This window comes from Pristis pectinata, chromosome 11, assembly GCF_009764475.1.
Source record: "Pristis pectinata isolate sPriPec2 chromosome 11, sPriPec2.1.pri, whole genome shotgun sequence".
NCBI classification, from domain to species: domain Eukaryota; kingdom Metazoa; phylum Chordata; class Chondrichthyes; order Rhinopristiformes; family Pristidae; genus Pristis; species Pristis pectinata.
The window spans coordinates 39,835,312-39,849,312 of record NC_067415.1 but is presented as its reverse complement, the minus strand read 5'-3'; the positions used below and the strand labels follow the sequence as shown (position 1 = coordinate 39,849,312).

Genomic DNA, 14,001 nt, shown 5'->3' with positions numbered 1-14,001 from the left:
TTGAAGTTTGCTAAAATATTTTGTAGAAATAAAACCTAAATCTCACATTCTACATTACATCTGCTTAACACCTGTCTAGAGAGTTGGGGGAAAGGAAGATAGATCATTAAATCATGTAGTAATGGTTTTCAACAAAATGTGAGAAATAAATAATGCATTCATCCTACCCTGAGCTTAGTATAATTAAGAACAGGATTTCCTTTCTACTAGAAATTACCAATGAAACCTAATCCATCTCTCTTCTGCAGCAGGTCTTCATGAAGGATAGACCTAGATTTATTGAGAATGGAAGAAATGTGGGTGACAGATTGTTATGTTGTGCTACCCTGTTTACGTGCCTTCAGTCTCTCACATTCCAAGATTCTCTGCTTTGACAGATTTTCCCTACAGTAATTGGTTTCCCCTTTCATATTTACATCTTCTGGACACTTCTCATTCTCCTTTTTACCCATCTCTTAATCATATCCTGTCCTCCACTTGATCACAGATCAGTCTTTCTTGCCTGCTTTTATTTTCAAACTTGTTCATCTGTGATATTTTCCTATTCCATTAAAAAGTTGACTTGAAACATGTACTCTCCACAGGAGTGCTCCACATAGATGTTATATTATTTTCAATTTTCAACATCTGCACTGTTTTGCTCTGATACAACAAAAATATGCTTTGGTAAGTGGCCTACTGTTTTCAGCTATTAAATATTGTTTCAAATGAATGATTTTTCTGGAACAGGTCTCTGTGGCATTCTGTTGGACTTTCTCTCATGATGTAGCTGACTTAAGCAAAATACATCACAGGTAGTTGGAAGTGCAGGCAAATAACATTGTGGCTAGGACAACTTGGCATAGGACAGAATCTCCTTAACAATCACACTTAAGGATTGAGAAAGGAAGAGCAGAGAAGGAAATTGAGTTAGTCAAATCAGGACAGAAAAATTAGTATTTTGCAAAACAATTTAACATTTGAGTTCTTGAAAAGTTGTTCCCTTTCTGGAGTGGAGAACACAAATGTTATTTCCAGTGTATAAATCAGCATCAGTTGTACAGCACTTAACAGTGTAAACACATTTATAATTAGCTCGACAATTTTTGTAGTCAGGTTGTCAAATAACATCAGTTCAAAAATTTAATGAATCTTAGGTTGAGGTGCTATTTTAATAAGCTTTAAAATGGAATAAAATGTTGGTCTAGATGCTTGTGGAGATTACAAATGCTGAATAGTGTGCATATTAAACACTATTGCAGCAAAATCCAGGCTAATATGTATTAGTTAAGTTTGTTTTGCATTTCACTATGTAGTCAGTCATTGCTAGCTCTTCTGCCCTGTATTGAAGATGGATGGATTGTCATCTTCCTCACATGCCCAGAGGTGCTCAAGTGCCTGTTCTGAAACTGTCACTTGAACACAAGCAGAAGTGGTTATTTATGTAGAGCTGCAGAAAAACACAAATTTATAACGTGGTATAGTGCACAAACTCACAATGCAGAGTATGACTTTTGTGAGTGGGTTAGTAATTCCATGACTCCAGAAACAATTCAAATTGAACCATGTCAGTTTGGAACTAGAGTTCAGAAACATTTTGGAAATAAGGAACATACAAATCTGACAGCATTGTTAAAATAAATTCAATGTGTTCACTAATCCTCCTTGGGCAAGGAAATGTGCTACTAGCAGGTCTGACCTATGTAATTGTTTTCTTCCAAAATGATTGACATTGTTGTATTGAACTGCTACTACAGTGTTTTAAGATTATACACAATCTCCTCAGGTAGTGAGGCAGAGGTTTAGGAAGGGAATTCTGTAACTTTAGGCCTTGACAACTGTTTGTAGGGCCAACAATGATGAAACAATTAAAATGGATGAAGCCAAAATTTGAGTGTGCTTACCTGTTGTAGGATTTGAGGATTAGAGAAATTTTAAAGATGAGAACTATAAAGGTGATGCTTAACCCAACATTATGTTTGTGAATAAGACTTGAGGATAGGTCAACAGAGTGAGGTACAATTTTCAATGGTCTCTAGTTTATAAATGCAGGAAATCAGCCACATCTATATGTAACAAACAGTATGAGTGAATGTTTAAGCAGTACCTGAAGGCAGAGTAAGGTACTGAGGTGGAAATTGCTGATGGTGTAAAAGTGGTCAGAAGCTCATCTTGGGGTTAAATAATAACAAGACTGAAGTCTTTTGGCTGGAGAGGGGTTTGAAATCTGACTGGATCATTACGGACAGTGCAGACCAGAAGTTCACCACCATCTGTTTCTGCTGCAGAATATTACACCGCACATAAGCAAAATCCATGGAGAAATTCAATGTGGAGCATGCTACATATCCCAGGAGTCAGCTCTTATGAATGGCAGACATCAGTGATGCACTACCTCTGATACACCAGTACCTCAAACCCAGCATCAACCTTGCAGGCTTCAGGGCAGCAGTGATCCTTAACCTTCCATACATGAGGAGATATGCAACTTATAGAAGATGCCTCAGGCATTGGCAAGGTATCACCAATGATGCCTTCACAAAATCCTTCAAATCTACAGCCAAGATAGATGAACCAATAGCTGCATCCTTTCTCAGGCAAACATCAAGGCAATTATCATGCTTGACCAACTTTGACAGACTGCATTTTTTGCATGCCTGAACCAAGGACTATTCTAAACTGACACAGCATGCAATTCCAGCAGACACACAAATGACATTTTTAAAAAATATTCATTCAAGGGATGTGGGCTTCACAGGCTGAGCCAGTGATTAATTGCCTAGCCCTAGTTGCCCTTGGTAAGTTGCCTCCTTGAACCCTTGCAGTCCTGAAGTGTGGTTATACCTACAATGCTGTTAGAGGGAGAGAGTTCCAGGATTTTCACCCAGTAATGGTGAAGGAACAGAATATATTTCCAAGTCAGGATGGTGTGTGGCTTGGAAGGCAACTTCCAGGTGGTGGTGTTCCCATGCATTTGCTGCCCTTGTCTTTTGAGCTGGTAAAGGTCATGGGTTTTAAAGATGCTGTCTAAGGAGTCTTGCTGAATTGCTGCAGTACATCTGTAAAATGATACAAACTGTTGCTACTCCATGTTGGTCGTGAAGTTAGCAAATGAGTGTGGGTGGGTGCCTGTCAAGCAGGCTGCTATATTCTGTATGGTGTTGAGCTGCTTCATCCAGGCAAGTGGAGAGTATTCCATCATGCTCCTGACTTGAGCCTTGTTGATGGTGGACAGGCTTTGGGGAGTTAGGAGGCGAGTTACTCATCGCAGGATTCCTGGCTTCTGACCTGCTCTTGTAGCCACATTATGTATATGGCTACTCCAGTTCAGTCTCCAGTTAATAGTAATCCAACCCCTCCCCCACCCTTGCTATTGATGGTGGGGGATTCAGTGATGGTAATGCCATTGACTGTCAGGGGGTGATAGCTGGATTTTCTTTTGTTGGATATTGTCATGCTTGGCACTTGTGTGGTGCGAATGTTAGTTGCACCTATCAGCCTAGGCCTGGATATTATCAAGGTCTTGCTGCATTTGGATGTGGACTGCTTCATTATCCAAGTCGCGAATGGTGCTGAATATTATGCAGTCAGCAAACATCCCTACCTCAAAACCTTCTTGGTGATAGATGGTAATCCCTAACCCTAAATTGCTCAATATGCCAGGAAAGCATCTGAGAACCTACCAAGTAATTTAGTGCCTCTAACAGGATGACAAGAAGACAGAAAGGCCAAGTACAAGAGCATTCAGAAAAACACAATCAATACTCGCACCCACCCTGTATACCTCCACCCGTCTCTCTTGTTGTATATTCTGCCAATTCCTTAGAACCTCTCATCAGAATTGTACTGAACAAAATCATCCTTAAAAGAATGTGACTGCAGCAAAGCAGATAAATTAGATGAATTTAAAGCTTAATTCATGGAACCGTATTCTAATCATCTGCCTAATAGTTAAAATCCTCCAGTCACTATTTTGCATTGCAATAATATTTGCTTTTTTATTAGTCTATGAAAATTAGTAATAATAATTACTGAAATTAAAATTTAACAATGAGTAAGAATAAAAGACTATGTGGATCAAGAAACATGCTTAACAATCTAATCATCATCTGAATCAGAATCATTGTTCTTTCCTCTAATTGTCCTTTTCTCCATCTTTGTGATGCTTCCACATTTTTTTTGCATCTGGAAAGGTGGGTCCATCAAATTTCCACTAAGAAGAAAAGAGTCAGACTTTAGTTAATTTTATTTTGTTCTTTTAAAGTTCAATTATAAACTCCCCTAGGAAATTATATTTCACACTTATTGGAAAGATATGCCTGAATTTGGAGCAGAGAGATAAAATTACAGTAACATTTTTAAAAAGTTGGGTTAGCCGTAGGCAGGTGGCAAAGCAAGAGATCTGCAGTATAGAATTAAGTACAGCTTTTGGTGAGAAAATGGCAGGTGAATGATGGGATACCCAGCCATTTGTTGGAATACTATAACTTGGAAAAATAATCACACACACTGTAAATTATGAGATGCAAGTATCATGAGTCAAAATTGCCAATTTAACTTCAGTAATTTAACTGAATATGTAATACGGAGCTATTTCACCCACATTGATTTCAATGAGTTCTTACAATCTGCCAATTAATTAACACCTTTGGCTTAAGGATAGCACTTTCATATTTCAAGTGTGCTCATAGCACAAATCTAACCAGCAGTGCAATGGAAATTTTAAATCAAAGTCTCAGTTGTCTTTGCAGATGGACATAAAACATCCTACTGGACTTTTTTGATAAAGATCAAGGAGCTCTCCTGGTATCTGACCCAACATTTATCCCTCAGTCTACAACATAAAAGTAGATTACCCAGTCATTATCTCATTGAGGTTTCTGAGACCTGTATTTGTGAAAAATGACTACAGCATTTTCTACCTTTTGCAATAGTGGCTCTGCTTCAGATAATGTATTTGGCTGTAAAGTGATTAAAATGGGGAGGTATCTGACAAAACAAAATTCTATCAAGCTTCTCTTCCTAAGCAGTGATTGCATTTTACAGCCAATTATAGCATCAGCTTAAAGCTGCAAATGTTGAAATACATCACGTCTATTTTCTTTGAAAACCACACACTTAGTTGGACTTACAGCTATCTATCCAAAGCAATAAAGATTAAAAGAAACACATCTTATAGAAAACTGAAAATGAAATGTACCAGTATACCCTCATTACAAAATAAGGAGCCTACCTGTAGTTAATGATGGCAGCACAACCCAATCTCCATTCCAAAGTCTCTGTAGTGAAGTTATCTGTGCAACCAAGGTCATCAAACCCAACAATGTAATCTTTTGCTTTCCCATCTTTCACCAAGACCATTGTTGGAATTATTTTGATTCGTAATTTCTCCGAAAGGAAAGGAGCTTTTTCTGCATTTAATTTAATGAACTTCGTTTCAATGTGTTTTTTAGCCAGAATAGTCAAGTGCTTGTCTACTATCTTGCATCTGTACACAAGAGAATAGATTTAGTTTATATAGTTTTGACATGCATTCTTGGTCATTTCTAAATACAGAAATATTTAGCATTAGCAGGGAAATAAAATGCATCATAATAAGTCAGTGCAAAATGGTGATTCAATGGAAAGCTAAAATGCCAGGGAGGGACAAGAACTTGCACAGGATGATAGCAGAGTGGAAAAAAAAAGGGACAACTGTAAGATTTAGTTTACCCATTAATCCGGTAAAAGACAAAAATCAAAAACAGACATTTTCTCAAAGCTAATGCATTGAAAACATTACAGTAACTTAAATGCCGTAATGACTGATGTTAAAGCAACTGTTCAAAAAAATTAGTAGATAATTTGAATGAAAGAGCTTGTGCGAATGTGCCCTTAACGGCATGGATCTCTCTAGGAGACCAACTTCACAGTGCTGTATTCCCTGAGGCACTACTCACAAGGTACCAAGTTATAAATTATCCACAAATAATTAATGAGAGGCTGGAGAGTTAGGGCTTCCAGCTTTTCTTTTTACTTTATTCTTGTGTTATTCTACTACTGCAATAGCTGATCTTACAGCTCAAACTTTCTTTCGCATCCTCTGCAGCTTAAGAGACTATTCTTTCAGTAGAACAGCTAGTGTACTCAGCAGATATATGAGCACATTGTACAGGAAGATTTTAAGCCACAGTTGAAGGCTGTAGATTCCTGGGATTTTTATCTGGACTGGCAGCTGGAACCATGATCATGAGTTAAAAGATTAGCTGTACCACAGCAACTGCGTAACAACAATGCAGCAAAGAGCAACACGTAAAATCAGCAAATTAATAAAGGTGAATAGGAAATGAAGAGTATTCACTATATTTTAAGGGATAATAAGGTTGCATTGTATTTTAATTTGCGATTAATTTATTTAAGCTTAATGAAATAGCAGTAATGCACCATAATGATATTTATAATTATCCCATTCCCCCAAGTTCAACAAACAAAACTTGCTTTGTTATCTTCCTATTCAAAATGTAGTTTCTCACCTAAAGGTGGTATCTCTATAAAAGTGGCAAACCACATTTTTACTCTCCTTAACCTCTTGAAAAAAATCTTTTTCACTGGGAATCTCCTTGTATTCACCATGGCCCTTTGAAAGCCATTCCTGTAGACAAATGGAAGGCAACATTAGAAAACATTTATGTTCTTTGTAATCAAAAAAATGAAACCATAGCTCCATGAAATCAAGTCAAATTGAAGGGACTGTTAAGCTCTCATGAACCACCTGATATAAAAATAAATTGTGCTTAACAAATCAATTTACTGTTAAGAAAATATACTGTATTAAACTTTACCTTCAGGAACAAATTTAAGTCAGTTCCTTCTCTGCACTATAAAACACACAACATTTAAGCATTTGAGATAAAATTCCAACTCAGCAAAATTCATGTAATTTTCTTTAGCACTAGTTACTGTACAATTTGCATAAGCAGTTCCATTTAGTACAAAGTGATGAAAATATGTGTGTTTTTTTAAACTTTTCACCTGTTTCTGATGCTGTGCTCTCTTCATTGATTCAAGTCTTCTTTCTCGGAGTTTCTCCAGTTCATCTCCATCCATCTTTTCATATTTTTCAATCTCCGTATCTAGATGTTGTTCAACAATTTCTGTTGTTTGCAGCATTTGCTGCTCAATGACTTTACTGAGCATAGCCACTGAGGGGTTACTTGCCATGCTTGCCAATCTGGAATATACCTCACAAAACTCAAAAAGAAAATAACATGCTTTTTTTAAATAAATATATATGGCATTATGATAGTACTGTTAAATTTATTGTCTAGTAAAAATATATCACAATTAAGAATTCCAACTAATTGTCTTCTGTATAAACTGATTAAATATGTTCTGCGTGCACATAAAATTTGCATTAACCCCATATCTCTTAATATAAGAAAAATCTCTTGAGCATACTCAGTGACTGAGCCTCCAAAGCCACCTTGGGTATAGAATTCCAAAACTTCACACTGTGTGAAGAATTTTTTTCTCATTCTGTCTTAAATAGCTGATCCACTATTTTGAAACTGTGACCTCTAGTTCCAGCCAGAGAAAATATCAATTCTGCATCAACGCTGTCAAACTCTATAAGAAATTTGTATATTTGCAAGAGATCACCCTGTCACTCTTCTGACCTCAAGAGAGACCCAGTCTGCTTAACCTCTCCTCAGCTGACAAACCCACCATCCCTGGAATCAATCTGGTGTCTAGCTACAACAAATATATCCTTCCTTGGGATGGAAGCATAGACTCCATACAATGTTCCAGATGCAGTTTCAGCAAGGGTCTATGGCATCAGAGCAAAACATCTTTACTCTTGTACTCAAATCCTCTTGCAATAAAAGGTCAACATATTGTTTAGTGTCTTAATTGCTTGCCAGTGGCTCTGACGTTGACCATCATGAAGGGCTTCGAGAGGCTGGTCATGGCACGCATTAACTCTAGCCTCCCAGAAAACCTCGACCCACTGCAATTCGCCTAACAATTCATCTATGGCAGACGCCATCTCCCTGGCCCTACACTGATCTCTGGAGCATCTGGACAGCAAAGACACTTGCGTTAGACTATTGTTTATTGACTACAGCTCCGCCTTCAATACTATAATTCCAAGCAAACTCATCACCAAACTCCAAGACCTGGGACTCAACACTTCCCTCTGCAACTGGATCCTTGACTTCCTGACCAACAGACTGCAATCGGTAAGGATAGGCAGCAAAACCTCTGGCATGCTTATTCTCAACACTGGTGCCACACAAGGCTACATCCTCAGCCCCCTACTCTACTCCCTATACACTCATGACTGCGTGGCCAGATCCTGCTCTATCGTTTGCAGATGATACCAATGTAGTGGGTCGTATCTCAAATAACCATGAGTCGGAGTACAGGAAGGAAACAGAGAGCCTAGTGGCATGGTTTCCCTTTCCCTCATTGTCAGCAAAACAAAAGAGCTGGTCATTGACTTCCAGAAGGGGGCTAGTGCACACACTCCTGTTTATATCAACGGTGCTGAGGTCGAGAGGGCTGGAAGCTTCAAGTTCCTAGGAGTGAACATCACCAATAGCCTGTCATGATTCAACCATGTAGATGCCACAACCAAGAAAGCTCACCAGCACCTCTACTTCCTCAGAAGGCTAAAGAAATTTGGCATGTTCCCCTTGACACTCACCAGCTTTTATCAATGCACCCTAGAAAGCATCCTATCTGGATACATTATGGCTTGGTATGGCAACTGCTCCACCCGGGACTGCAAGAAACTGCAGAGAGTTGTGGACACAGCCCAGCGCATCATGGAAACCAGCCTCCCCTCCGTGGACTCTATACTTATCACTGCCTTGGTAAAGCAGCTAGCATTATCAAAGACCTCACCCACCCAGGACATTCTCTCTTCTCCACTCTCTCATCAGGCAGAAGATACAAAAGTCTGAAAGCGCATACCACCATGTTCAAGGTCACCTTCTAATGCTGCTGTTTTAAGACTATTGAACTGTTCCCTAGTACAGTAAGATGGACTCTTGACCTCACAATCTCCCTCATTATGACCTTGCACCTTATTGTCCATCTGCAGTGCACTCTCTCCATAGCTGTGACACTTTACTCTGCATTCTGTATTATTTTACCTTGTGCTACCTTAATGCACTGTGCAATTGAATTAATCTATATGAACAGTATACAAGTTTTTCACTGTACCTCGATACAAATGACAATAATAAACCAATTGCAATGTAGAAGGACATCTGGGCCTCTGAATAGCAACATCTTTCAATCTCTTGGCCTTGAAAAATCGTTTGTGAAATTAATTACCTCATTCCCCATTTCTTCCTAATTACGTGAGAATAATATTTGTCTTTCAACTTTTGCTGTTTTTTCATCATTGTTTCTTCCCATTCTGAATTTTAAAAAAAAATCTCCCCTTCTTCAGCTGTAACTCTTCCTTTATTTTTAGGATTGCTCTCTCTTGTGGAGTGTTGACTCCTGTAATTGTCTGTCAAGAACTTCCAGACCAAACAAAACCTCAGAAAATAATTATTTTGAAAAAGAAACCAGGGCCATGAAAGCAATAAGGAAAATGAGGGGAAAAAAAGCATTTTTACAATACTCCCATCTGACAGACTTTTACATTGTTTTCACATTTTAACACAAGCATGATCCATTGCAAACAGTCCTCTCTGCTTTAATTTTTTAAAATTGGAGAAAAACAAACCAAGATGGCAGTATTCAATGACCTAAAATGACAATTAGAAGATTAGTTTAATATAATTAAAATTATACTGTGTCTACAGACACATGGAATACACTTTAAATGGAGTAAACAATTTTTTTTTTCAAACATTATGATTTTCAATATATTAGGGTAATTTGTGGAATTGTTAAATTTTCCCTCACACTTTAAAGAGAGAATGGCAAGGAAATCGTTTTGGACAAGAATGGAGACAGACGTGGGTCCATCCAGGTTTCCATAAAAACCTTTTATCTGGAGGGAGTCTGTGGAGTGAAGTAACTGGCACAGAACAGGAGATGAGGTCCAGAGCAGATCAGCCACGACAATGGGCAGGCTTGACGGGTGAAGCAGCCAACTCCTGCTTCTATTTTCTTAACTTCTGATGGGATCAAAGATCCACTTGAAGTGTGAATGATAAGTGGACTATAAATGACTGGTGGTGTTTTCAAATTGGAGCTGTCAGTAATCGTGGAGAATGATCATTGAACGTAGGGGCTTGGTGAGATGCAAAGACAAGTACACAACGGACCCTGTCCTAGTTTTGGGATGGAGAAAAAGGGGTTAGATCAGAAGTGCAGTGAATGAATGGTCACAAAGGACCCATCAAATATAGAACATTACAGCACAGTAGAGGCCCTTTGGCCCACGATGTTGTGCCGACATTTTATCCTGCTCCAAGATACATCTAACCCTTCCCTACCACATAGCGCTTCATTTTCTATCATTCATGTGATTATCTAAGAGTCCTTTGATGTCCCTAATGTATCTCCCTTCACCACCTCTGCCAGCAGTGCATTCCACACACCCACCACTCTGTGTAAAAAAAAACTTACCTCTGACATCCCACCATACCTTCCTCCAATCACCTTAAAATTATGCCCCCTCATGTTAGCCATTTTCACCTTGGGAAAAAGTCTCTGACTATCCACTCGATCTATGCCCCTTATGATCCTGTACACCTCCATCAAGTCACCTCTCATCCTCCTTCACTCTAAAGAGAAAAGCCCTAGCTTGCTCAACCTATCCTCATAAGACATGCTCTCCAATCTAGCCAGCATCCTGGTAAATTTCCTTTGCATCCTCTCTAAAGTTTCCACATCCTTCCTATAAAGAGGTGACCAGAAGTGTACACAATACTCCAAGTGTGGTCTAACCAAAGTTCTATAGAGCTGCAACAATACCTGGCAGCTCTTGAACTCAATACTCCGACTAATGAAGGCCAATACACCATATGCCTTCTTAACAATCCTATCAACCTGCGTGGTAACATTGAGGGATTTATGGACGTGGACCCCAAAAGCCCTCTGTTCCTCCACACTGCTAAGAGTCCTGCCATTAACCTTGTATTCTGCCTTCACATTTGATCTTCCAAAGTGTATCAATTCACACTTTTCCAGGTTGAACTCCATCTGCCACTTCTCAGCCCAGCTCTGCATCCTATCAATGTCCTGTTGTAACCTACAGCAACCTTCTACACTATCCACAACACCATCAACCTTCGTGTCATCTGCAAACTTACTAACCCACGCTTCCACATCCTCATCCAAGTCATTTATAAAAATCACAAAGAGCAGGGGCCCCAGAACAGATCCCTGCTGAACACCACTGGTCACCGACCTCCAGGCAGAATACGCTCCATCTACCACCATCCTCTGTCTTCTATGGGCGAGCCAATTCTGAATCCACACAGCCACGTTTCCCTGGATCCCATGCCTCCAGACTTTCTGAATGAGCCTTCCATGAGGAACCTTATCAAACGCCTTACTAAAATCCATGTACACACCACATCCACTGCTCTACCTTCATCAATGTGCTTTGTCACATCCTTACTCATGAGGCACGACCTGCCCCTCACAAAGCCATGCTAACTGTCCTTAATTAGTCTATGCTTCTTCAAATGCCCACAAATCCTGCCTCTAAGAATCTTCTCCAGTAATTTGCCCACCACTGAAGTAAGACTCACTGGCCTGTAATTCCCAGGGTTATCCCTACTCCCTTTCTTGAACAAAGGAACAACATTTGCTACCCTCCAATCATCTGGCACTACTTCTGTACCAATGAGGATACAAAGATCATCGCCAAAGGTACAGCAATCTCTTCCCTCGCTTTCAGTAATAACCTTGGATATATCCCGTCTGGCCCCGGTGACTTATCTATCCTAATGTTTCTCAATAGTTCCAGCAGATCTTCTTTCCTCATGTCGGCATGCTCTAGCACAAGGCCTGTGTACACCATCCTCACAAACGTCAAGGTCTCTCTATCTGGTGAATACTGAAGCAAGGTATTCATTAAGGACCTCCCCTACTTCTTCCGACTCCAGGCACATTTCCTCTTTTATCCCTGATCGGTTCTACCCAAACTCTAGTCATCCTCTTATTCTTCACATACGTGTAGAATGCCTTGGGGTTTTCTTTAATCCTACTCGCCAAGGTCTTCTCATCCCCCCTTCTAGCTCTCCCATGTCCATTCTTAAGCTCCTTCCTGGCAACCTTGTAACTCTCAAGAGCCCTGTATAATCCTTGCTTTCTAAACCTTAGGTAATCGTCTTTTTTCCTCTTGACAAGATATTCTACGTCTCGTCAACCATGGTTCCTTCACTCTACCATTCTTACCCTGCCTCAAGGGGAAAAACCTATCCGGAACACCATGCAAGTACTCCCTAAACAACCTCCACATTTCCATTGTGCACTTCCCCAAGAACATCTGTTACCAATTTACGCTCCCAAGTTTCTGCCTAATAGCATCATAATTCCCCCTTCCCCACTTAAATACTTTTCCATATTGTCTGCTCCTATCTCTCTGCAAGGCTATGGTAAAGGTGAAGGAGTTATGGTCACTGTCTCCAAATGCTCTTCCATCGAGAGATCTCAAACCTGATCAGGCTCATTGCCTCGTACCAGGTCCAGTATGGCCTCTCCTCTAGTCGGCCTGTCCACATGCTGGGTCAGGAATCCTTCCTGGACCCTCCTAACGAACTCTGCCCCATCTATCCCCTTTACACCAAGGAGGTGCCAATCAATATTGGGGAGTTGAAATCACCTATGACAACAACCCTGTTACTTTTGCACCTTTCCAAAATCTGCCCCTCAATCTGCTCCTCAGTGTCTCTGGTGCTACTGGGGGGGTCTGTAGAATATTCCCAATAGAGTGACTGCTCCCATCCACCCACACTGACTCAGTAGACGATCCCTCCAGGACATCCTCCCTTTCTACAGCTGTGATACTATCCCTGATCAGCAAAGCCACTCCCCCACCTCTGTTGAATGAAATAGAGACTGTACAAGCAGGATGTAGTAAAGTTAGCCATTGGCAACAATGACGATGAAATTTCTCACTCAGAACAAACACATCAATGGCTTTTTTGATTATTTTCTACAGTTATTTGTGACAATTTTAACGTATACAAACCACCAAATTCCTTTCAACCTGTCACTTATAACTTAGCACCACTTTGAAAGTTTTGCCTATTCACTCAATCTAAAAGAAACTAATTTAACAATGTCATCCACACTCCTTACAACACTAATTGTGTTTTATACAACTTAACATGTTATCTAAATCATTCTCAACATGCCAAATTGATGCAAAGCTCAATTCCTGTTCGTTTGACTATCCACCCATCGCTCCCACTCTTTGTCTTCTATTGTTCAGCCAACCCTGAATAACGGTGTGAACAAACAGACTGTTAAACATTCTTTCTATGACTGTGCAGGTTTCCCCCAGATGCTCCGCTTTCTTCCCACATCCCAGAAACGTGGGGACTGGGAAGTTAATTGGCCACAGTAAATTATCCCTAGTAGTGTGGTAGAACCTGGAGGAAGTTGATGTGAATGCGAGTAGAAAAGCTGGGGAATCGGATTGCTCTGTGAACCGGCATTGACTCGGTGGGCTGAAATGGGCTCTCTTTGTGTCGTACGGATATATATAGATAGTGAGAGCTGCCGTGGACTGTGTTAACTGACACCTCAGGCCCAACCTCCCTCCGTTCGGTCTCGGTGCGGCCCTCGCCCTCCCACATGTTCCTGTTTCAACCCACATCAGATCAGCGGAGAAACATAAAACTCCAGGATCACTCCCCACGCATAAACACACTTGTCCCCGCCGGCCCGGAGAGACTCGGCTCCTCTACTTACACAGCTTCATCCCACTCGCACAACCGACTGTTTCCGCTTCTTCCTACGTCGCCGCCGGGTTATGGGTCACGGTTGCTGCTTCCCTGGCAACAGCCGTCCAATTGGAGCAAGGGAGAGAAAGCGAGCTCGCAGCACGACGCCGCGGCGGGG

The 14,001-nt window shown here is 40.4% G+C and overlaps 1 protein-coding gene across 2 annotated transcripts; it reads right to left on the bottom strand.

The window, feature by feature from the left end:
* Nucleotides 1-3,950: 3,950 nt before the first annotated feature.
* Nucleotides 3,951-14,001, bottom strand: txndc9 (thioredoxin domain containing 9). Of its 2 annotated transcripts, none has more exons than XM_052026746.1 (5): nt 13,852-14,001; nt 6,991-7,209; nt 6,492-6,610; nt 5,213-5,467; nt 3,951-4,192 (listed from the first exon to the last, which is right to left on the bottom strand). In XM_052026746.1, exons 2-5 carry the CDS (start codon nt 7,177-7,179, stop codon nt 4,078-4,080), a joined length of 678 nt encoding a protein of 225 aa, XP_051882706.1. In that variant the 5' UTR covers nt 7,180-7,209; nt 13,852-14,001; the 3' UTR covers nt 3,951-4,077. The 2 variants fall into 2 exon arrangements, with proteins under 2 accessions (XP_051882706.1, XP_051882707.1); XM_052026747.1 differs by having other exon boundaries at nt 6,991-7,189; nt 13,852-13,964.